Source organism: Pundamilia nyererei, unplaced genomic scaffold, assembly GCF_000239375.1.
Source record: "Pundamilia nyererei isolate P.nyererei 1_Seehausen unplaced genomic scaffold, PunNye1.0 scaffold00021, whole genome shotgun sequence".
NCBI lineage: Eukaryota > Metazoa > Chordata > Actinopteri > Cichliformes > Cichlidae > Pundamilia > Pundamilia nyererei.
This window is the reverse complement of record NW_005187422.1, coordinates 314783-340744: the sequence shown is the minus strand read 5'-3', so window position 1 is coordinate 340744 and position 25962 is coordinate 314783. Positions and strand designations below refer to the sequence as shown.

Here is a 25962-nt window from a genome sequence, read left to right as displayed (position 1 = left end):
GGTCTGGTTACTACCGTTTATGTCAGAACCGGTGCCATCATGGCACCGGACACCGGTACCCATCCCTAGTCAACACTATCGTTTTCAGAGTTGTTCATCCACATTGATACGGCCGAAAATGCTTGTGTTCCAGTACTGCACATGTGTGAAACTCGAGACAATTTGACCTGCGTCATTTCTGCCTGCCAATTATTTACTCTGAAACATCATGGCAGAATTTTGAGGAAAAGCACCAAGTTTTTTAAAAATGGACTAACAATGAGGTGGAGTTGTTGCTGCGAGTAACACAAAAGTACAAAGTTGCAGAAGCGAGTGAGAATTAAAGAATTTGAACAAAAGCTATCTGGAGTATGTACAGATAGTAATCTGTAATAGGGCTGTCAAAATTGAGAGCAAACAAAACAACTGCTGTATAATGCCCTTCACTATCTGCATCACATGACAAAATTGTGTCATTGTTTTCAAAAAGCCTCCGGGCTTGCTGTTCACACTGCGACACGAAAACAGCGTTTTCAAAATGCTGCGTTTTCCCTTGACCAAAAACACCATCTCAGTGTGGACGGAAGGCCAAAATGGAGAGAAAAAGATGCTAATACATTTTCAAATGAAAACGTATTAGTGTGGACATGGCCTCTGTCTTCACGTTTAGTTTCTGTTCACAGTGAACATTCATTTTGTTTTCCTGCAATGAGGTTGTAGTTAATGTTCTCACCTGATTACTGTAATTACTTACTTAATACGTCTTTAATATATCCTGCGGTTTTACCATTCTCTACTTAGCCCTAAATGCTATCATCTTCTTCTCAGTCCCCCCACAACACTCTGCATTGGGTTTTTGTCTCTCTGACCCTTGCATTTAAGCTTAACCTTGACTGGATTTCATCGGCATGTCTTGAGTTTGACACATGCTTTATATTGTCATTTTAAAGAAGCAAAAGGCAAATCTCAAAGTGTTAAGCGCTTGTACAGCACCAGATGCTTCTCCACTGCTCTCATCAGCATAGAAACCACACACATAATGTAATTTCAAAAGTTCTATCCAGTAAATGAGTATAATGTTTTTTACTATGTGGCCCTTTTTCTAAAAGATTGCTCTTTCCTCATAATACAACAACCACATAGTGTAAAAATTACTTTAAATAATACACGGATTTCTAATACCAAAACTTTTCTTTCTAAATATTTATTATATGTAGTATTTCCAAATATTACAACATGTGCCAAGTTTTGGAATTTATCAGCAATACATTTTTACATATGCATACTTTTGTCTTTTGGCATTGCCACCAGGTTCACTGTGTATTTAGAAAAGATAAGAAAAGTTTGAAATATGACAAAAATAAACAGATTTGCAAGTCCAAAATAAGACTGCAGTCATGTTTCACAGACACTGTATATTACATGTCAAGTAATTTTGAGCTGTCTGACCATGTAACACTTAAAACTTCTACACCAGTGTGGACAAAAATAAGAAAAGATTTAAACATATCAATGTGAATGGATTAAAGAACTCATGGTATCTTTAATGTAGGCGCCACACTGGTGAGTTGCTACAAATGTAAATGTCAGTGCAGCTCATGCTGTTGGGCTAACATCCATGCTCTTTCTCCTCCAAACTTGAGCTGGAAGTGTGGTGGCTGTCGATGTTGCTGGAAATATCTGGGGACATCGAGGACAGCAGGGGATCACTGGGGGAAATTGGCCCTAGGGTGTTGTCCCTTACCAGCTCCTTCATTTTACACGCACTAGAGCTGCCGTAAGGGCCAGGTTCCCCTGCATCTGCTGGTATATGGTCAAAGGTGATGGTGCCGTTGTTGAGGTCTAATGTGGTTGGAGGGGACATGTCAGGGGCAGAACTATGCTGGTAGAGCTCTGATGGGCAGTCACCAAGGACGGGCTCCTGCTTAATGGCACGAGCCATTAGCTCTGACGTACAGACAGTTGGGGATGACACCACTGTGAGACCATGAGCACGGGCTTGGATTTCCAACTCCTAGATAGAGATAGAAACGGTGGAAATGTTGCAATGTTTTAACACTGGAACAAAAAGTACATCTACGCTAATCAACTTCAAAATCATGTTTTGTGCAAATTTGCTAAGCCAGCATAAGACCTGGAACATAGAGCAAAGAAAATCCAACTAAAGGCATCTTTTGAAACTCACTAATGGTTGTGCTGCGTCTTGTTTGTAAAGTGCGAAACAATTGGTGAAAAGTGGGAGGATGCAAATACACTGCCTGGCCAAAAAGTCGCCACCTGGACTTAACTAAATAAATAGGTATGAGCCTCCTATTGGACAATTACTGCATGGGCGATTATCGTTCAGCTGGCAACAAGTTATTTAACCCCAACTGGGCTCAGTGCTCAGGGTAAGAAGAGAGGCAGATGAAGTGATGGAGAGACAGTAACTGCCTGTGTATATGTACGTGTGTAAAAACTTCAAGTAGTCAGATTAACAGCAACAGTATTTTGTCTATATCCGCCATTGTAGAAATAATCACATATAAACAATAACGTGGCGCACAGCGTCACGTCAAAAAAGGGGCACCTTTGACGTTGCATCTCCGTTTTCCTCGTCCACACGTAAATGCAAAAACTGAGTTTTCAAAAGTCTCCACCCTGGCAGGAATTTTTAAAAAATCTCAGTTTTCAGTGATCGAAAACACCGTTTACGTGTGGATGAAAGGTGCAAATGCATAGAAAAATCTGCGTTTTCAAAAATACCCATGTACATGTGGACGTCGCCATAGACTGGCCACCACAGAGTCCAGACCCCATTGAGAATCTGGATGGAAATAAATCTTGTGACATTGCAGAAACACCCCCGTTCTCTGCTGCCTGTTGGAGCAGGGGGGCTAGGAGGAGGAGTTGGCCATCCGATTAGGGTCTGGAATGTGGGGCCTGCTGCTGCCGAGTCGGGGCAGTCTGCTTCTCTCCACCCCAGGGAAGAGGGTAACACTACCTGGGTCTGGGTACCTAGACCTGGGGCTTACAGTACACTTGGGGAGTGTGATTGTGTGTACAGTGTCTCTTTATGTCTGTCTCCACGTTGGGTGAGTGTTGAGTAAGTGCATGAGGAGCATGAGGGTGGGAATGGATGTTTGTATCTGTGTGTGCCTGTATGTCTGTGTCTATATGTCAGGTTGGGTATCAGACGCCACCCCTCTAGGGACATCTCAGGCCCTCCAAGGTATGGAGGCCTATCTCCTCCGTGCTGCACAATGATGTTTAATATTTAGTATTTACTGTTACATTCCCATAGATCATCGTGATGTTTATTATATTGCGCTTTTTTTTCTTCTGCTTGTTCTCTCTTTTTTCTTTCTCAACAGGTGATCCAGGTGATTGATACATGTATTTTTTGTCTGCTTATTTTGTTGGTTTTTGTTGTTTGCCCTTTATTACCTTTCCTCTTCTCTGCTGTTTTTCTTTCCCTCCTTCTTTCTCCGCTTTCTTTACCCCAGTTAAGTCTGTCCCGTATTTAGCAAAGTGAAATTAAAATACAATAAACAATAAAAGGTGAATCAAATAGACCATTACGGCAAGGCTGGGATGGTCCATTTGGTAAAGTAAATCCGTTGGGCATCTTTCTTCACCTTTAGACACTAATTCTGATGGCAAAAGAGGCAAGAGAAGAAAAAAAAGACATTGCAGAAACTTATCGAAACAATGCCAGAGCGAATGCATGCCGTAAAGGCAGTCCAACAAAATATTAGAGTGTGTGACCCTTTTATTTTGGTGGCAACTTTTTTTTTGGTCAGGCAGTGTATGACCCAAATTACTCAAAATTGGCTGAAACATCTTTTGAATAGAACAAATTTTTTCCAGATAAAACATTCTCTGGTTTTGCACACTGGTTCTTTTGCCACCCTTCATGCTATAGCTGCCAAGCTATACTGGCTGGACAGGATAATTCCCTTATATATAAGAATGTCAAACACAAGTAGCTTTCTACATATTACCTGTAATTGATGCATTAAAAGAACAAGAATTTGTTAATTTTGTGTTAAATACTGTACACCTGGGATCAAGTAGATTTTTGCTGTACTAATTTTGTGGTTTTACGTAAAAAAAAAACATGACCATAATAATTTAAAAAACCTACATAACGTCTGCAAAGCCTTAGAGTGACCCACCTGTATACGCAACATGAGATGCCGATTTGCGTGCTCCAGCTTCCTCTGTCTGCACTCAAGCTCCTTGGCTCTCTGCTGCTCGCGCTGTAATTTCCGAATATAGTCCACCGAGGCTTTCAGAATAGTGCCCTTATTCCAGCGCATGTCTCTGGGGTATACATGAAACAAATATCTACAGTCAGACTCAGCTGACCAGCTGACCAGAACACCTCAGGGTTCTTTACATCCTGCTGAGCAAAACGGCAATTGCATTTTAAAGAGACTTTGGCACATTAGGATGTTAAAACACGGTTAATGCATGAATCACTACAGTAGGCAGACAAGTAGATGGCTGGGCACAACACATCCATTAGCATAAATACATGCAAAAACACTTACGGATCATTTGACTTGGGTATTAAGGTTCCCAGCTCTTTAATGCGATCATTGATGTTGAATCTCCGTCTTCGTTCAACTAGAATGCAAAGTAAGGACATGAACTGTGAACACGGATTAATATAGATTTACGAAAAAACTAGAAGTAGAAAATTAAGTATAAAAATAACAAACTATTTGCTTTTTAGGATATTTAGGCGATTGTGTAAACCACTACACAATGAAGCTACTAAAATTAAACATAAAAAAGTCAAATTCAGTCATATTTTGATTGCCTTACTTAAGTTGTGGTTGTCCTTCTTCTGTCTCTCTTTTGCCAGAGCACGAACTTCAGCCTCTGTGAAGCAAAAGAAGGCTTAATAGCAATACTTTAGACAAAAGCATTTGATTACAATGTGATTTAATCCAGAGTAAATGATTTCATTTTATAGGTTTGTATTTCACATGCTTTGAGGTTTGTTTAGCATATTTGAAACCTGTTAATCACAAACAATACAAAAAATAACAATCTGAAGGCTAGAACTGGAAAAAAGCTTAAAGTTTGCATCTCAGATTTTGCAATATACAGTAGTATAATGTGTGCAATTTAAAAATACACAAAACACTCAACATACAGTTTCTGAAAGTGAAGTTTTACAGTTTACAAAACATTATGTCTTTTTTTTCTCTTCATTTTGCTTTGCTTACCTACTGGAAAGCTCTCTGGCCTTTGATAGTTTTCATATTGGCCACAGGATCCAGGCTTGTCCAGTACTTGCTTCATGCCAGGAGCTGGAGTAATTATTTGGCACATGATTGACTTAACAGTATTTTGTGCACTTCTAAATTGCACACAATATTGACATCAGCCTAAAGTAACCTATGTATTTAGATGTAAAAGCGTCTGAGTGGACTGGGATTACATCATACAAAACAAGGTTATGCATGTATTTTATCAGCAGTAAATTTTTAGACACAGAAAGGTCACAGAAAAGTGTACTAAACTGTGTGTCCACAAATATACCAGTAGTAAACAACATGTAGTAAAGCCTTATACTTTTTCTAATCCAAACGCTCATAAATTGAGTGTTAGTTTACCAGTGAATTCCCTTTTAATGTTGGGTGGACAACTGTTGATGGCGAGGCCTGGTAGCTGGAGACTTTGGTTGGTGTATACATCCAATAAATTTCCTGACACAGGTAGCTGTTGGTGTTAAAAACCTGTCATTATAGTGTCCTCTTGAAAAGAGCAACTGTCATATATTTTATTTAAACTCAAAGAAGGTGTCAACATTACACACTTTGGTATTTATTGTAGTATTTATTTTATCTTAAAATAAATTACCTGGTTGTTCATTTGGAGTCCCGGATCCATCAATCCAAGAACATCGTCGTTGTAGCTTGACTCCAAGCTAATAATATCATCAATGACATCATCCATCTGTATAACACAAAGGCACATTTCATGAACTCCTCACTCTCTGTCGAGACATCTGCATGTAAGGATACTGAATGTCCTCGAAGTGAGCAGGTGTACCTCTTTCTCACAGTTGGTGCTGAGGGTGAGCAAAGCCATGGGACTATTGGGTGCACTGCTGCCAGGACCGGGTGGCATACTGTGTTCGGGGGGCTGGCTGCCAGCTTTACCACCCAGGGTGGTTGACAGATACTGCCTCACCTGCTGCCGCTGAGCCTGCTGGATGTGGTATTTGGTGGGACTTTCCAGGTGGGTCTGGACCTAAGTGGCAAAGTCGAAAACATTACACCACATTAGTTTTGGATTTATTTTTTGACTAAGCTCATGTGATACAGTTAAGGGTAAGGAGAAAAATACACTGGCACGTAGAGGAAAAAAAAATAGATTTAAAAATGAATGTTTTCATTATAATAATTCATCTGTCCCAGTGTGGTAAAAGCACAAATTAAAAATGCAAGAACTTAAATGTTCAAATGTTTCCAGCTTCAAAGTGCAACTTACAAATCCAAATTAATCACACTATACTACTCTGTTACATTAAAAGTTCCCCTGAAACACAGCCTTTTAAAAACCAAATAATCTAACGTGCTTGCTTTGCAACATTACGGTGATAAGATGTTGAAATGTCCAAACATTTCTTTTACATTTTTTTTCATCAAGCTCTCTTTTTTTTTTTCTAAAAGAGCACTATATAACATTTCAGCACCTGTCCAACTCAAATGCAACTGTGTAAAACAGCTTCCCTGTCTTCATTTAACCAAAGACTTGTGAACCGGGTACACATAATGAAGTATTTAGAACTCAACCCTAATCCTCAACCTTAAGTCCTGTTTTCAAGCGCAGCAAAGATATTTTGACTCTTTTGGTGTAAAAATCGCATCTACTCTTCTTTTTCTTTTTTTTTTTTTCAAAAATGTTAAAATATGTCAGTCCATCTCACCTGATAGTGGCTGTATTCAAGCATCTCCAGCATGGTTTTTAGGTATTTCAGAAGTTGAAAATAATGCACATACAGTACAATCCCTTTGTCTTGTTAGCTTACACTGTGGTCCACAGATAGCTTGTGCAAATCTGACAGTCACTGGTCCTGCTTAATTTATCTGATATTTAAGGCTCATTAGTTATGCAAGTTAAGAAATGGAGGAGGACACCAAGACTCATCCTCCCACTCCTGTGTTGTTCCAGATTAGCTATGAATTTATGTCTTTATACAGCCCATTTGACGTCACAACCTGCAGCTCACAAAGGAGTCTTTCTACTGGTTGGCCAGTAGTCTGCAAACCGAAGCTTGCTTAAGGCCAACTAACATTTAATCTTTAGTTCTGCTCATCCAGTATAAAACATTATTTGTTCTGAACACCCAAAACACAATTGACACCATTGTTTCACTACGATCTAGCCATACGAAAACTCAAACGTATGCTGTTTTCCCTAGCCCCATCCATTTAAAACATTTTTTAGAGGTTAATTACATTTGATCATCAGCAGGTAAAAGTTAAAGTCACATTGATATCATGTATATATCTAAGGTGAATGTCTTGGTTTAGCAGCAAAATATTTTTTCATTCCTGTTTTTCCTATCTGGCTACAGTTTTGTGCTGCCTAGGTCAATTATCTTTGTATTTAGGAGAATTAACTTGGAACTGAGCAAAAGTGAACAGGGATTTGTTGCTTTTCAAATCTTTTATTGAACACGCTTCATTTTTGTGAATTGGTTGTCACCAAGTTCAGTCAATGGTGCACTGCATTGAGCCCAGAGGGTGTGCTGAATGACTTGGAAAAAATGTTTTGGCCAGATATGCATGAAGCATAACGCTGGTGGAAGTCGCGTTGTTTTCTTTCAACTGAAAAATTTACACAGATGGTCCTGATATGAATAAATCTTTTGAACAAAAAAAACAACAAGTTGGCTTGTCTTATATAAAGAACCGAAAATTAGTGACCCTTTATTGGCCCTTAACAAGCATAAAAGATGGAAGATGGAGATAATAATACTGAAAGCTGGGAACCAGTGCTATTTTACCCAGCCTTACCAGAAATGGAACTATCAGGAACCATAGATAAGAAACAAAGATGGGGAAACAGCAGAAAGGCATTACCCAGGGTCGAGAATAGTTGCAATGCTTGTCCAACAGGTGGTATAGAGCCACATGTTACACACATATATCAATATTTATTATATGAGTATATTAGGTAAACCGTAGGTGCTGTGTTTATCCAAAAAATTGATGCTTAACTTGTGTTACATGTAAAATAATATCTGGACGCAACAAGGGAACAATGGTGTAAAAAAATAAAACATTGCATTTTTATGCTGGCTGTGCTTTTGTCCTTTAAGCATGAAATACATAAACTGGATGCTTCAAATAAATATGTCTTGCGGCCAAGCTGCAACCCCTGGAACTGGAAAATGAATTCAATGTGGAAGTGACACAAACTGCAGCTCCTCTAGTGGCCTGTGTGGCTGACTTCAAAAGCGAGTCAGCGCGCACAAACGTACATGTTAATTGGCTTTTTAATGCCAGGAACAAAAACAAAATTGCTCTTTATGACTATTTTCCTTTCACCTTAATAACTGGCATCATTTGACCTTCTTCTGTCAAGAGCGTCCCACAGCGCTACAATAATGTCGAAGTCCAGGGATCAAATCACCTTGTTGGTGCAAACGTATTATTTTAGTTATTTTTTATTTTTTTGTAAAAAGTTATGTAAAACTGTGTTGTTGTTGGCATTTTTCACAGATTCAACTGGAAAAGATGGGAACAAATTATGTTTGCATTTTTTTTTTGTGATACAATATTTGAAATTTTAAAACTGTCACGGCTAACAGAGTGAGAAATAAATGAGGGCCCAAGAGCAGGCACTCGCTGAGATGCGAAGGAGGTTTATTGTAAAATAAAACACAAGGAGAGGATGGCAAAACAGAACTAAAGATAATCTATACTGGGTTAAACTAAACGGCAAACCTGAACACAAAGGAAGGTGGGCGAAGGCACATGAAGGTAGACAGCAGGGAGAACACGCACAGGTGGGGAACACAGCTGGAAGTAATTGACAAGACGAGATAGAGCAAGAAAAACTGAATATACTCACATGAGACAAGGACCTTCACAATAAAACAGGAAACAAGAAACAAGGACGCAGAGTTACACTACACTAAACACGAGGGCACAAGACACAAAACATGAGAACAAAACTAACTAGAATAAACTGAAACAAAGGATTATAATATTCAAAATGAGATAACTAAAGAATCAGAACATAAACCATAATTCAGATAAATACCAAAATACAAGAAACTGAAAATGCTGGACAAATGACCCAAAACCGTGACAAAAACAAACAAACAAAACACTACATTTTCGGAAATATTTGTGGGTGCTTTCTTTTTTGTTTGGTTGTTGTTTTGTACTACTTGAACGCTAAAGTGGCCGTCACATGAGATGACAGTGCCAGCAGTGGCCCACAGGTCATTTAAGTTATAGATGCTGGGGGATTCCCATGATCCAACATGTATCATGCATTTAATCATTAGTTATTATTATTAATCTCTGGCTCTTATTCACAGTGTGGCGTTTGTTCTTTTTCCTTATCCTCAACCCAAATTATTATTGAACATTTTTAATGTCAATGTTGCCAATGTTCACGAAGACAGACTAACCATTTTCACTGTACTGCTACTATTTACAGTTTTTGCAGTTTTAATGAGAAACTTCATTGCCACATTTATTACATTACATTTTATTTAAGAAGGGCAAATAAAGCCCACGTTCACAGACACCTGTCTTTTCTGTTTGTTTAATAGTTAGGGTTGAGGACATTTCACTCATGATGACAAGCAACATTAGACTAGCTGCGCATGTTCTTGTACCACCGACATGGTGTCAAATTTTCAGGCCATACTTCACAGAGGGGTAACATTGATGTCACGCCAAATTATTTTCCATTTTGGGCTCTGCAGATTAACCATTAAATAAAGTTCCACAGTGCTACCAGTAATTAAATCACTCATTTGAAAGCAGATTCAATGTTTTTGCTAAAAAAAACTGCAGCATCAATTATTTACACTATTTTACATTGCATTTTGTGATTGTCAATAATATTTTATGTCTGCTTTTACAAGCAGAAAACAACTGCAAAGCGAGAGGTACTCTGCACTGAAAGCTCTTTGTGTGCTTCTTTTTTCATGATGAAAAATAGTACACTATCTCTATAATCTCACATTTATTCAGAGATCCTCTCGATGACGCTTTTTTGACGAGGGAGCTCTTTAATGCCTATATGAGCTCTGCATCTCGTGTACCGCTGATAGAACACGGAGCGTCACGCCTTTGCCTGAATTAGTGGAAACTCAGTAAAAGCTTGAGAGGTGAGCACAAACAGACGAGGAGCCCCCTGGCTCGACAGAGGTTTATACAATGAAACAGAGAAAGCATTCTTTGCAAACTCATAGTAGAACGTTTCTTTGTCTCTTCTTCACAGCTTGGCCTTTTCCTGCAGCAAAACCTTTGGGTCCAGAGGGAACTATTAACAAGGGATGCATTTCATCTATCCCTACAGCAAGACGAGCTCTCACTTTATTCACAGACTCTTTGTGAGACAGAGGTTTATTACCTTCTCAAGGAAAGCACATGGGTTCGTGCTTTAAACTAATGCCTTTAGGACCAATAACATTTCGAGATAGTCGTCACTCTTTGACCCCTGAAAAGAAATACATCCATTCATATCACTCCACCAGCCCCACTCCACTGTTTCCAACTTCCTTGGCAACCAGCCACACTCAAAGCATTCAGTCAATAGGAAGATGCTAATTGTGTGAGCTAACATTTAAGAATATGGCTACAGTAGCGGTCCTGACTACTTAAGATCTTTCCTATCTTAGGCAATGCGAGTCAGTAGCAGAAGTACAGTAGATGGATTGAAAAGTCAAGCATTAAATCAATTATTTTAGAGTTCATATCTTGAGTTTGAGAGAACAATATTAGTGCAGTAAAATTTTCTCTGATTCAGCCATGTGCACACTGAATTTGATCATGGTAGCAGCAAATCCGTTTGTGATATTCTTTCCCTTATTGATATTCCACTATCAGCTTTCAGTGATATTATTGCAAAGTGGCAGCATTTAGGAACTACAACAAGTCAGCGACAAAGTGGCAGACCACGTAAAGGCACCAAAGCTCTGTAGACTCAGTAACTGCAGAGTCCAGCCTTTCACGGATTTATATGTAAAACTACAGAGCCCCATAGTTTACAATAAACACACGCACACGAAAAGATTTGATTTCTCTGGTCACTAGTCAAGCTAAGCCTGACTGAAAGTAGTATTAGACATATCCGGGACATACACATTTCAGTCCTATCAAAGCACTACACGACTAGTAATGGGGGTCAACAAAACTATATAAAACATAAACAAAAACGAAGGACCACAAAAGTTAAAATGAGGTCCATAAACAACAAAAAGTCATCTGTAAATTATTTTTTTCTTTTCTTTTCCAAGTAAACCCACAAAAACAGCACTAGTCATGCTTATATTTTGGATCATTTTGACAAAATTTTTTTATTGTGTTAATTTAAAAGACAAAAATTAATAACGCCTTATAATGAATTTAAAAATACTATACTAGCAAAAAATACTAACATTTTCTTCTGTGTAATTTTCAGTAGTAGAATAATCGATCTCCAACATAATATCATTTTTGTAAATATAAAGCTTTTGTATTTATGGAAGGAATTCACATAAATACAAACACAAATATGAAAGTTTGTGTTTAAGGTGACAAATTTCCCAAAACATATTTTCCTGACAAATGTAAGACATAAGCTGTGAATATCTTTAGTACAGGTATTAGTACCTTGACTTTTTCTGATAATTCAGTAGAGAAAATGTCAGTGCCCATAAATGATGCACTGCAGGATTTTAGCGTGTTCAGTTAACAAACAATTAAATCTGATATATTAATGCATGGTACCGTCAAATTTGTTATTATTTTTTTCATGTCCTCTAGCCTGATATTTACACCTTTAGCATGTTCCCTTTTCCTCCGTTCCCCTTTTCCTTCTCTCACAGTGCAGAATTAAATCAAGTTGTGGCCACAGTACTTCAGAGTGTAATTACTGCTCCACAAGGGGAGAACTACAAGCGCAAGGAACATCAGACTACCAGCACAGATCATCTAATCTCTGGACGTTCACAAAGAAAAATCTATTGTGACATACAGAACACATGATGTGACTTGTTTGTAGTTGATCCTTCACTTCACTCTGCACTGCTACACTCAGTCTTAGGGTTCCTCCACCTGCCAAAACCTATTTGAACTACTCATAACACCGTGAGACATAAAGAAGCGGACAGAACATATCGGTTAAAAAGGTAACTTTCACCTCAACTTACATTTCCCATTTTTTGTTGGTGAATAACTGTTCTTAGCTTAAATTTCAAAGTTACCAAAATGACATGCTGCTAAGCAAAACAATGCTTATTTTGATTTAAATGTCAATGTGGCCATTCATATCAATGAAGAATATCTAAAAATGACATTTTTATTAGTCCTTGTCAAATGAAGCTGAACTCCCCACTCTATCTCTGAGGGAGAGGCCATTCGGACAAAGCTCATTTTCGCTGCTTGAATCTGCGTTCTCGTACTTTCAGGCACAACCCAAAGCTTGTGATCAGAGGCTCCAGTGCGAGCTGGACGCCACCACTCGAAGCCAACAGAACCATATAATCAGCGAAAAGCAGAGATGAAATTCTGAGACCGCCCAAGGTGAAGCCTTCCGCCACTTGGTTACGCCTAGAAATTCTGTCCAAAAAATTATGAACAGACTCGGTGACAAAGGGGCAGCCATGGCAGACTCCAACTCCCACTGGGAACAAGTCCAACTTATTGCCGGCTATGCAGATCCACCTCTTGCAATGGTTGTATAAGGATCGAATCGCTTGTAGCAACAGGCCAGACAAATACGTGACCCGGGACATTCATTGCCACAGAGGACAAAATTGGGTTTCTTTCAGTGCTTTTTAATATCAATAAGGACCAAAATCTGTAAGAAGCTTCTTGAATAGAGGCTTTATTATATTCCTCACTTGCCATAGTTCACTCATGTTGACATGATTTATGATACCGGCACACCAAAATACCAACATATTTGGCAACATAAGTAGATCACATGACAGAATACACTTTCCTGGAAAATGGGAAGTGCTTTTCCACTTTGCTTTAGCTGTTTATTCATTTGCACTGTGAAGACATCGAGGATTCTAATAAAAGCTTCATTCCTCCACATATTTATGTGTTTAATTTCTCATGAGACAGCAAGCTTCCATCTGACAATGAGCCATCTCATTCAATTGTCCTGTTACTTTTGAAACTATGTATGATGGTAATAAATGAACATTTAATGTAATGCTTTTGTTAAACCCCTTGAATTAACGCTGACAATCAGCCCTTTAATCAGATTTTACCCTGGGTTAAATTCAAATGGTGCTTTAATCAGTAGAAATCAAGGAAAAACAAAACTATTGAAAAACGCTGTATTTGTCTTTGAAGTTCACACAAAGATATAGCATTTAACAAGACAAAGCAGTCGCATATTTTTACACAACCGTGACCACTGTTATTCCAGAAAACCCCGAACACAGAACACAATTTGCTTTCTACTGAAGAAATGGCCCCCATTAAAGCTTTTAATGTTTTAGTATAGGTCGCCTCTGCCTCCCCCATAGCTGCCCACCCTCAAGGGCTCCTCTTTTTTACAAGTACCAATTTAGCTTTTCTTCAGACGTTTTTTGGTTTGTTTGATGTAGATACAGTTATGAAATCCTTTGCGTACATTGTAACAGAATGCATAATAAACATAATAAATAAAATGTTACTGCGAAGCTTCTTTTTGAGAAAATTGTTTCTTTTTCAAGAAGGCAGCAAAAACTCTCATATCCAAAGTGGTCGTAAGAAGGATTTTGAGTTGAACAACCACACTATGTTGTTTTGACATGGCCTGAAGGAGTCAGTTTGCTCTCTTGCCCAATGCCCTCACTAGCACTTCTCTTTAGCAAAGGCAGCTACAGCAGAGACAGGCCAATTCATTAGGAGCAGCAGCTTGGGACAAAGACGTGTTCTTTTTTCTTTCCCTAAGGCTAACGGGTAACATTAGAAAGAATGTAACATCCTCTTCCAAGAATGAGACACACAGTCCAGTCAGTGTGGGATTAGAAACATGCACTTGCTTAAGTTACAAACAACAGTGCTTAATTTAGCAGCTACATAAACACGCTGTCTGGCTGTCATGTCTGATGTGGGAGCTTTGCACTAGACTAAGCTTTGAGTTTTAAAATTGAAATTTTAACCAAGCAGCGTACATTTCCAGCTTGCCATAATGAGAAGGGTCACGCACTTCCTCAGTGTCAACATCTACAGATGAAATGCAGTATTAAAAGTATACAAATGCTATATTTTGGATTTGAAAATTCTTGTCATGGATTTTGAGACTTGTTGAGACATGTCCTACTCTTGGTAAACGTTATCTCGAAGGATCGACTGGCTCTTCGAAATTGAGAACAGAGCTTTAGGTATACTCTGAGAAATGCAACAAACAAAAGACTCTCTCTTAGGTCGTTTACAGCTCAGTCTGAGCCAAACCCAAAAATCAAATAGTACAAAGATCTCGCATTATTCAGCTTATGTGCCTGAAGTTTGAGGAAAAGGTCAGTGTAAACCACAAAGGGCTGCACGCGGACTTGAATCTGATGGGTTTTTTTATTTAGGGCTACGCAGTGCCATCAAATGACTTTGGAAAATCTTTGATGGCACTGTTGAATAAATTCAATTTTTATGCATGAAGATTTATGAATTTTTAAATTAGTTTACATGTTATTTTAAAAATCTAATATAAAACAGATCATATAAAATAATCTTTTGCAAATAAAATCATACTACCAGTAAACATCCTACTAGAAATAAGAATCATGAAAACATAAATACAAGCTCAGAGTTCAGCACTGAACATTATATTATATAAGCAAAAAAGGTAATAACTGCCACAGGAAAACGTGAAAAATGTGACTAAAAATAAAGTTAATACAATGGACAATGTACACTCACCTGACAGTTTATTAGGAACAACTAGTATAGCATTGGACTGCCTTTTGTGTTGTTATTCTTAATTCTTCGTGGTAGAATAAACAAGGTTCCATCACTCCCTAAAGGTGCTCTGTTGGACTGATATCTGGTAACTGTGGATGGCATTTGAGTAAAGTGAACTTATGGTTATGTTCAAGAAACAAGTTTGAGATAGTTGGAGATTTGTGGCATGGTGTGTACGTGCAAAGGGATGGCCGGCAACAATACTCCTGTAGGATGGGAATGATGTGCATTCAGAGATGCTACAGAGATGCTATTCTGCGTGCCTTGATTATGGTTATTGTTGCTTTCGAATTGGCTTGAAGCAGTCTGCAATTATAGCATCAATAAGGGATTTTCACCATTGTCTAAACCCTAGACATTGTTGTGTGGGAAAATCCCAGTAAACTAACCCGTGGGCTTCAACAACCATTCCACATGCACTGAGTTTGTCCCACATGATTGGTTTAGATATTTGCATTAACAAACAGTTAAGCCAGGGAAACCAAACAAAGTCAGGTAGTACTGGTCACAGTACCAGGTAGCAAGGAATTGCCAAAAAACTGTAGTTCCTCTAATAGCCTAAACTTAAGAAAAAAAATTGTGCAGGGGTTACATATTCATACAACTCGCCCATTTAACTTGGCACGTGGCAACTTTGAGTGGCGATTACCATCTGACTCAGAAAGTAATCTCCAGCAGTTTCAGGTTAAGACCACTTCCTATTTGTACCAGTGTTCCACAGGAATCTGTTCTTGGACCTCTTTTATTCACTTTCTATATAACCAATATTATCTTTACCCAACCCAATATCACAGTGTAACATGCCAGTCAACCCTAGCTTGTGCCACTATTGTTTATATACATGCTTCCACATCCACCTTGAAGGTTTGTGTATTACGATTTATCACAGGTGATTTTTTTCTTACTCATCATTGTATCATACATAAAGAAGCGGTATGATGCTCCCTGGGAAACTGAAGAGAGCAGCATTTTATGATATTGGTTTACACGGCTCTGCTGAAAAGATTTCCTGCTTCCCTCAGCTTCTTTATGGAATTTAAGCACGCTACTTAGGATGTCACATTACGACCATAGATACTTTGATGCTCATAAATGGACTGAACTACAAAAAATTATGAAGCTGCATTTTCTGATTTCACTGGAACATTTCCAGAGATAATATTTTGTGTGATCATGTATAATGTGTCCTTTTATTATGCAGCTGTCTATCTCAGTTTTTGTACAGCCTTTGTGTACACTGGTCTCACCTGAAATATAGAGCTCAATCTCAAAGAGACTACCTGTTAATAATAACCTTCTTACTCAAAATATGGTCAGTTCGAAATAACTGATCTCTTTTTACGTTCATAGTTTTTATGTTCATTTTTGAATAAAATGACAGAAAACACAAGTCTTATGCATAATGAGCTAGATAAATAAATAAATAAATAAAATTATTATTCATCATTAATCCTTCAAACGATACCATGCAGAATCCTACCACTAACCCAGAAAATAAAGGCTTTTGAGCAACTTTGATAGGAGAGAAGAAACAGGTGTAATGCCTTTAAACAAGTTAACTGACACCCTCGGTCCTCTTGCTTCTCATCTTTCTCACACTGTAAGGAATCTCGGAGTGTTTTTAGATAGCTCCTTTAAATTAGAGAAGCAAGTGTCCACAGTTGTGAAAACAGGTTTTTATCAGTTACGTGAAATTGCCAAAGCTAAGCCTTATCTTCCTCCAAGAGACCTAGAAACACTTATTCATGCGTTCATCACCTCTAGACTGGACTACTGCAATTCTCTCTATTTGGGTCTCCAACACTCATCTCTCCATCGCTTGCAGTTAGTCCAAAATGCCGCTGCACGTCTTTTAACAGGTGTTAGATTGTATGAACACATCTCTCCAGTTTTAGCAAATTTACATTGGCTCCCTGTAAAATATTGTATTGATTTTAAGATTCTTTTACTTACTTTTAAAGTTTTAAATAATATGGTGCCTAGTTATTTAAACGAACTCCTCAACATTTATGACCCCAAAAGAGCACTGAGATCATCTAGCCAGATGCTCTTAGCACAACCAAGGTCTCGATTGAAGCATAGAGGAGATCGGGCCTTCGCAGTAACAGCACCCAGATTCGTACTTCAGTCTATTCAGTCTTTTAAATTGCGTCTTAAAACTCACTTTTTTACTGGCTGTTAATTCGAGTTCAGTATGAGTACCATCAGGCCTGTTTTATGCTTCTATTGTAAATTCACTGTCTTCTTATTTATCTTTATTTATTTCTCTATTGTTTTCTCTTGTTTTTAACCGATTGTGAAGCACTTTGTTCAACTCTGTTGTTTTTAAATGTGCTATACAAATAAATTTTGAATTGAATTTGAAATTCCGCCTGCACACATAATAAGGGAATTTTATTCAAGCACAGCTGAAGCAAACAAGACAAAGTTCTGAAACTTAGAAGGTGGACTGGCAGGCAAACTTTAAATAGCTGCTGATGGAGCTTTTTCATGTCCGTATGTTGTTCCATGCAAAGTAAAACAGACGTTTTGTAACAGCTCTGATATGATTTTAGAAGCCACAGTGTACACACAGCACAACCCCAAGAGGAACAGTTCCAGCTCATAGGCACAAATTAAGGAAGCTTTCCTATCCGTGGTGCACCATGGAATCAAAAAGCAGTTATTACTACATACTAAGATGTTAAACTGCAAAGAAATCACCATTAAAATGTTTCTCTAACAAGTTTTCAAACTGAGTGAGATTTGGTTTTTAGATGACCTAAATATAATTTTATAAGCAGTGCTGCCAGTCTTAAGTAGTCTGAATTTTAGTGTAAATATCCCAAACATGATATAGATCAAGTGTTTCTTATCTTACGTTTTACCAACAAGTCGAAATGATCTAAACTATTAAAGAAACATTTCACTAAACAATCCATCCTGATATGCCATTGCAGGAAGTCTGGTTACTCAAGTAAGACGTTAGAGTTTTGTGTTGCTACAGGTACTTCCCAAGGATAACATAATAAATGGGCTTTATTTAATTCATCCCACAATTTAGCAAACACTTGGTTGAAGCAGTAGCTCAAAAAATGACAACATTTCTGTAGGGTTACGAGTAGAAACAACAACATTATCAATTCCAATAGGGGTCGACAACGTGCATCAAAAAAATGAAATGGAAAAAGTTAAGGATGTGGGACTACATTATTCTATTTGTTTAAAAAAACGTGTAAACATTATCTCAACTCAAGTTATTTTTTATTAATATTATAGTTGGTCTTTTTTCCTATAGGGTCTTTTCTCCAGCCATTAGGTCTGACAAAAAGAGGCATTTGCATAAATTAAAGTTTTTGGGTTTTTTTTTAACAACAACATGTCTTCGCTTCATGTTTCGGTGTTTTATGACCCAAATTTCTCTGCGGCTCAAAGCTGTCTCCTTGGTTATGAAACTGTCAAGCATCAAACCCCTATCGTCATCAATTACCAGCCATCTGCACCAAAATTTTGGCCATAACTCAGTCAAATCCAAAAACAAAGTCATATGCACATCTGTGAAACCCAATTCTTAACACTGCTGAGTGAGTGCCTTTGTCTCAATCCCTGAACTGTTTTACACTCCATTCTCACAGGGGTCAGAGAAAGCTTGACTAATTAAGGGCCCCCCCATCCCCTTTTGGACTTCAACTGAGCTTTATGTTTTCACTTTCATGCTCCAGCAGCTCTGCCTGGTACTTCTAAGCTAATTTTGCACTGAATACATGTCTTAAGGGGGGTCTCTCTGATAATCCAGACAGACAAGGTTCAAACTGTCAGGAAGTGTTTGCCCACATGGCATTTCTGTCTGGGTTGTGTGAAAGTTATGAAGTATAAGAAAAAGATCCTCCAAAAGAATTCCATAAATAATCTGCTTTATTACAGTAATGTTGTGTTTTTCCATGTACCAAGTAACATTATGGCAGGCTTAAACACAATGATATATCAAAGGTGCAACACATCAGCAAAAAGACTGAGCAGCAGGAATGAACCCAGTGAAACAGAGCGATGGTAAAGTCATTTTACTTGAACTCAAATACACATCAAATCTATAGAGCCAATCCATCAGCTACACACCAACTATAGTCAAAATTTTCTTTAACAGCTCCTTACTCACTTAAAATGCAGAATGTAAATACTCATACTTTCTCTTCATCTCAAACCTGGAAAAATAACTATATTTGAAGACCTCTTATTTCAGGAAACTAATATTTATAACTAGCGCAGACTGAAAAATGTGTACACTCACACTTTCAGGGTCTATCCGGTCATTCCAGGACTCAGATGAATGAAAATATGTCAGTGTAGTGGAGCAAATAGGATTAAATGAGTTTAATGCCAAATGTCTGGAAACAGGAATTCTGTCAAGAGATAATCCCCTGTATGGAATTAACACAGTCCCCTCTTAAAAAACTGTATTTGTTCATAGTCCATAATAGAGTTGAAATTGTGATTTAAAGAAGAACAAAATCCTTAAGCAGTTTTTGGAAACAAGGATCAACTGGAGAATACCCATTACTGATCATCAGTGACTCAAAGCAGGTTTTCCAGAGTCTTGGAAGCCTTACCTTCAGGTCCTTTATGGATGACTGGCTCACAGCAGAAGGGCCAGGTGGAGGCGTCAGGTCGTGGACAGACCTGTGTTGGGCGCCGTGGTGAAAAGGGTGACCGGACTTCTTCTTCCTCGCTTCCCCACACTCTCGAACCTGGTAGGGGGAAAACACTGGCATCTCTTGGAGTTGGACCTGTGACATCACGGCCGGTAGAGGGGGGGAATCCTGGCAGCGCTTGTAGAGGCCATGCTGGTCCAGAGGAGCACTGAAAACACCGGCCCACCCAAGGGCAAAAAACGGAGGGAGGAGTTAAATAAGCCAGGCTAAACAAAACGCTGGTGTGTATGTACTTGGCCAATGGCATTTTTTCCTGAGCCATCCTGAATCACTGAGCTATATGAGGTATTGTAGTAGAGCACAATGTAAGGATTGAGCAAGAGGGAAGCCAGAGATTCTTTTACTGAGAATATGTTATTGTTCTACGAATGAGGGTGAATGACGCATTTATGCTTCATGGACTGTTATACACTATAAGAGGGTGGGTAATTATCTATACAACCCTGAACACGGATGTAATCTAACTGATTAAGTATTCTAAAATAATACAGAAAGCATTACTGTAACGTCCGTTTTCTTTTGTAACTCTGCTTTTGGTTTGTAAAAATATCAGGATTTGAGAAATAGCACCTAATGAACATCATGGTGTAACTTTGGTGTAGTGCTACACTGGGCTTTGCAGCTATTCAAATAAACAGTTCTATCTTTAGCACTATAAAAAAAAAGTGCCAATGCTAAAAACATTTAGACCAAACTATTAAATTACCAGGCAATAAATGTTCCACAAAGCTAAGGGATTTGTGCTATAATTCCTGGTTATGGGTTCACTGCATTATCTAACCTCTACCATGTTACTCATAGTAACTGACCAATGGACCAAAGGTCATTCAATGGAAAATCAGTAATTGGTTCCAACTTGACCCCTGAAAATGGAAAACGTTTTTTCATACAGTAACCCTAACATTTTTAATGAATTATATAAATCAATATGTAAGTCAAAACAAAGTTTGTCATGGGTCTGTGGCCCAGCATTTATGTGTTTGGACTCTATTATATAAAGGGTTTCCTTTATGCATACATTTCGATGCCAGGAAAAGTACATTTCTAAGCTGAGCTGCTAAGCTGATCAACTGTAGTTTTTCATTCTGATCTTTACCTCACTGTCAATAACAATGGCCAGATAAGATTGGTAATATCATTGGGTCTGCTTGGGTTTCTATCTAAACTCTACCAAGTCTGACAATGATTTCAAGGAAATCTAATGCTGACTATGAACCGTCAGACTCCAAATAACCAATCAGCTTTGAGGTGTGAGGCAGTGCCTTGGGCCTTTGGAAAACCTTTAATAAGCATCGCAGATTTACTCATGTGCAAAATCTCAGTCTGTCCACTGAGAGTTCATCCATTCGAATCCATGTACATATTTCAGCAGACAGCAGCTGCACATCCCAAACTGAACTGGGTCTGGCATTGCACACGCTGTCAGGATGAGGCATTCCCTCAGAAAATGATCCTTTTGATAAAACCACTTCAAATCCTCTCAGCCTGCGCAGCTGTGTGATAATCGCACTAATTAGCCTGGCATGTCAAATCTAGCCTCTGGTCGACAGCTATTGCTTTTAGATCACCAGTGAAAGAGCTTCAGAAGAAACTCTTGTTTTTTCTTTTTTTATGCAACCTATTTCACAGAAATTTATATCTTGTTTCATTAAAAGTGATTCTTTGGGGTCTTGCTTATGAAAAATAAGTTCCAGTTCATTAAGTTGTTTTATAATGTTCAGTGTTTGTGTGTCGGATATTGATTTTCCACAGAAAAATACCTTCCATTTGGCCTTTTAGAAGACACAGCAGTTTTCATGCACTTGCTATGGTTTAAATCATACTTGTGTTATAACCATGTTTTAAAAAGCTGAGTCATGCTTAATTTAGTTTGCAGTTCAATTGTTAAGGTTCGGTGAGACTGGCTGTATTCTCATTGTTGCCTTGCTGAAAATATCAATAAAAAAACCAATTAAAAATCGAAATAATTTGGATTATTTTTCTAATTTCACAAGAAGCTGAGTTACTGCAAAACAATCCAACTTTGCCCTTAAAACACTGTTCACTACAGACAAAAAAATGATTTACCCTGTCAGGGTTTAGGACGCATGTACTTATGAGTCAAAAAAAGCAAACACGCAAAGTGAAATATTTTTATATGCACAGATTTCATATCCATATTATGCTCATGAGCTATTGTTTTAAAGTGTAAAATAGTGAGGTATACATTTAATTTCTTTATATTTTGTTTGGAAAATGGGAAAGTCTTCTTGAAGGATATACAAAGCTCTTCTTTGGATGTTGGCTGCCTTTTGTTCTGGTCTCTATCAAGATGAGCCTACACTACATAATGTTGGGGTGCAGGCTCTGGGGAGGCAGTTTGATGACTTCATTGCATGTTTTTTATTCACCTATGATTTGACTTTTTTGGCAGCATGTTTGTGATCATTGTTATCTCTGAAGAACAAAGCCAGTCCCAATCAGACTGTTTCCAGATGATGTTATATGGTGGATCAAAATGTGACTTTCTGAGCTCATAATTCCATCAATTTTGAAAAATATCCATCTGTGAAACAGAGCCTCCACCATGCTTCACAGATGGCTTTAGACACCCACTGTTGTACGTCTTTCCTGGCCTCCTCCGTTGGATTCACCGCTCTATAAGACCTCTTGCCAATGACTTTAAATATGTAAATATGGCTACCTTTGTGAGCAGCCCTTCTAGTGAGACCATTTCTGATGAAACTCCTGCTTCAGAAAATGGATGGATCAACTGAACGGCCTGATATATTTGCGTCAGGAATTTGCTGGATTTTTTTTCCAAAAAAAAATGTCAGGTCTCAGGAAAAAAAGTCGTCAGTTCTCAGACAAAAAAATGTCAGGTCTCAGTTCTCGGGAAAAAAGTTGTCAGGTATCAGACAAAAAAAATGTCAGGTCTCAGTTCTCAGGAAAAAAGTCGTCAGGTCTCAAAACACGAGCTATCAGACAGAGAGAAAATCTTCCTGCAGGTGGCGCTGTTGTCATGTGCCAGACGAATTGATTTCCAAATACGTCATCAATGTGTGTGACAGTGGAAGAACATAAGGTCATTGACCTCACCGGAATTCTACCACAGTTCGTGCTCCGAACGACACAACGGCTGTGTCCCAATTAAGAGACCGCATGCTTGGAGTACACATTTTGAGACCTATTACATCACGCGACTATGGCTGTCCCAATTCGAAGTGTACTCCAAATGCGTACTCCAAATGCGCCGTCGATTTCCCCAAATATCAAGCGTGGTCCGGTGCACGCTTCGTGGGCGGGGCGGCCGAAGACTAAACTTTCAAAAGTAAGTACTGAATATTATGTCACTTATTTATGTGCAAATGTTAAATAACGAAGAACACTGAAACATTACTGTTGCCACATGTCAGCAACGTTACAAATATTAGCGATGTTTGTACTAACTTGATTTTAAAGCCTTTACTGTAAAATATATGCAGTTCAATAGTTGTTCTTAATCTGACAGAGAATGTGATGATTTTATGGATAATTAAGTTCAGTCATATATCCACAAACACAACAAGCTGAAAGTCAGTGATGCTGCTCGGTTTGCAGTCCTGAATATCACGGCGCAAGCAGGATTCACTGCACTGTTAATGTTAGCTATGTTATATTGCTGCCTCTGTCCGGTGGTGTCGAGCCAAACGGACTTTAACGTGTGTTTGAACGAGCTGACGGTTCACTCGTTAAGCTGAAAGAAAGATGCTTTAATCACAGGAGTCACACATGTGTCCACTGTACCATCTGGGAACTCTTCTTGTTTAGCACTCGTAATAACACAAACACTAAATCCTCCTTCTCTTGTGCTGTTTTGTAGCAGTGTGTACACCTGAGACTGTCACCTGTCTGTCCTGCACTCTCTCTTTTTCTTTCTCTCTGATTGTGTAATAAAGGTATGAACATGTATTAATAAGTTACACTTGTGTTTGAATCCTGCAGCTTATCACACATTTGATTTCCATGTGTGACAACTGCAAGTGTCCAGAGTGAGGACAGACTGAGGGACCCTCTGCTGCACATCATCTGTGAGGCTTTGCAGCCCTGATGATCCACCAGGACAAACTCAGCAGTGTGTGAGGAAGAGGAGGAGTGTAGCAAAAAAATACACTTCTTTGATATTCAATTCAATTTTATTTATATAGCGCCAAATCACAACAACAGTCGCCTCAAGGCGCTTTATATTGTAAGGTAGAACCTACAATAATACATACAGAGGTGTATGTATGAAAGAGGTGAACAGTAGTTACTAAATAAGTTGTACTTTTGTCATTTATTTTTAATGCTTGATTAAAAAAAGTATTTTTGGAAGAGTCATAGAAACCAGCCAAAGTCGGATACTCCTTTCATCTTCGTCAGATGACATATTCCAGCAAATCTATAAACAACAACAAAAAACAACCTATCGGGATCACAAAATATCTTGACAGTAGCAACAGAAAAAGAGAAATAAAGAAAACAGCGACAGAAAGGATGCAGGCTCCTCGTAAGCTTTCAGCTTGTCCATTTGCTGAAACGTGTATAAAACAATTACTAACCAGTTTAAATTTAGATCGCGTTTCAACACCACTGTCGCTAGCTAGAATGAATTAGTCAGACAAAAATAGTGCCGACTTCTTTTATCGTACAAGATTAGCTTTCCTTCTCTGATATGCGTTATGTAACTTTCACAACCTAACCGCAACTTAATATAACACAACTGTCCAACAAGTATGGACAAAAGGGAGAGCAAATTAAACTTACGTTGTGTCGTTAGGAGCATGAACTGTGGTAGTATTCCGGTGAGGTCAATAGACCCTGTGCACGAGAAAATGCTAACTTCTTGGTTTGAGACCGCATGTGGGGATGTACATTTCCGGTAGCTTTACTTTGCGGTCAATCGCTACTGCGAAGATATCCTCCAAAATCAGGTCTAAAACACGAAAACGGAAAGATCGCGTTAAGTTACAAAGAGCAGAAGGTGGGAACACTCACCGCTGTTGTGTCATAAAAAATCTAATGATCAATTTTGACGTTTAAAGAGTTTAGATCGATCAGTTGTTTACATCACTCAACACAAGCAGAACTGCATCACTGCAGCAGAAGACACCTCGTCCACATTCAGAAGCACATCTCTGTATAGTGACAGGTCTTATGATTTAAACAGGCAAATGTTCAGCATTCAAACTACAGGTGAAGAATAGTCAAACCAGATGTCGAGATCAGCTAGTCAAGTACACACCTACACAGCATGTTAACAAACCGTGAAAAAAAGCCACACAAAAAATGAATGATTGCTGGTAAGGGTTTCTATACTTTAGTATTTACGAAGGGTATGTTGTGACTTACCTTCCAAATTACAGTGGTCCCTCGCTATAACGCGGTTCACCTTTCACCTCGCTGTTTCTCAGATTTTTTAGTGCAAGTTTGCATGCTTTTTTTTTTACGTCACATTGTGTCCTGCGTCCTGATCGCTGCAGACGATCTCCTCCGTGACGTCTCTCCTGTACAGTACAGAATCGCTGCATCCATCGCTGCAGTGTGACTCTGAAGTGCAGTACTGTATGTCCACGATGTCGACAAAACGTTTTGCACCGTCAAAAAATAAAATTGGCTACTTGATTTCACCTATCGCTGGTTATTTTTAGAACATAACACCCGCGATAAACGAGAGACCGCTGTTTACAGATACTGAGAAATATAAAATTTAAATCCCTTTTCTCTTTTGCTCTGAGGCGCGGGGGAAAAATATTGTCAAGTCGATGAACATCATTTACAGATATATTAGGTAAATGCCCAAGACATCTATAGAAATGTAAATCGCCGCTTGATTCATTCATTTGCTTAACTTGTTTTGGACCGTAAACAAGGCACGAATAGGACACCGGAAACAAAGCTCCCCACAGGAGTTTCCGCACGGGAAGTAGCATATGCTAACGTGCACATAGTCTATGACTTTTCGTTCTTTCACTGTCACACGTTGATGACGTATTTGGAAATCAATTCGGCTGGCACATGGCAACAGCGCCACCTGTAGGAAGATTTTCTCTCCGTCTGATAGCTTGTGTTCTGAGACCTGACGACTTTTTTCCTGAGAACTGAGACCTGACATTTTTTTTGTCTGAGACCCAACGACTTTTTTTCCTGATACCTGACGATTTTTT

The 25962-nt window shown here is 38.6% G+C and overlaps 1 protein-coding gene across 3 annotated transcripts in view; it reads right to left on the bottom strand.

The window, feature by feature from the left end:
* Positions 1 to 1167: 1167 nt before the first annotated feature.
* The window catches only part of mitfa (melanocyte inducing transcription factor a), a 30520-nt gene continuing 5725 nt past the window's right edge, over positions 1168 to 25962 (bottom strand). For 2 of the 3 annotated variants that reach the window (XM_013909195.1, XM_013909196.1), the window contains exons 2-10: positions 19697 to 19946; positions 6028 to 6228; positions 5836 to 5931; positions 5589 to 5694; positions 5199 to 5282; positions 4792 to 4848; positions 4515 to 4590; positions 4137 to 4284; positions 1168 to 1993 (exon numbers count right to left, since the gene is read on the bottom strand). In XM_013909195.1, the coding sequence (XP_013764649.1) occupies positions 1589 to 1993; positions 4137 to 4284; positions 4515 to 4590; positions 4792 to 4848; positions 5199 to 5282; positions 5589 to 5694; positions 5836 to 5931; positions 6028 to 6228; positions 19697 to 19946 (1423 nt within the window). In that variant the 3' untranslated portion in view covers positions 1168 to 1588. The remainder of the gene's footprint in view (positions 1994 to 4136; positions 4285 to 4514; positions 4591 to 4791; positions 4849 to 5198; positions 5283 to 5588; positions 5695 to 5835; positions 5932 to 6027; positions 6229 to 19696; positions 19947 to 25962) is intronic. The other variant, XM_013909197.1, reaches the window with a different exon arrangement.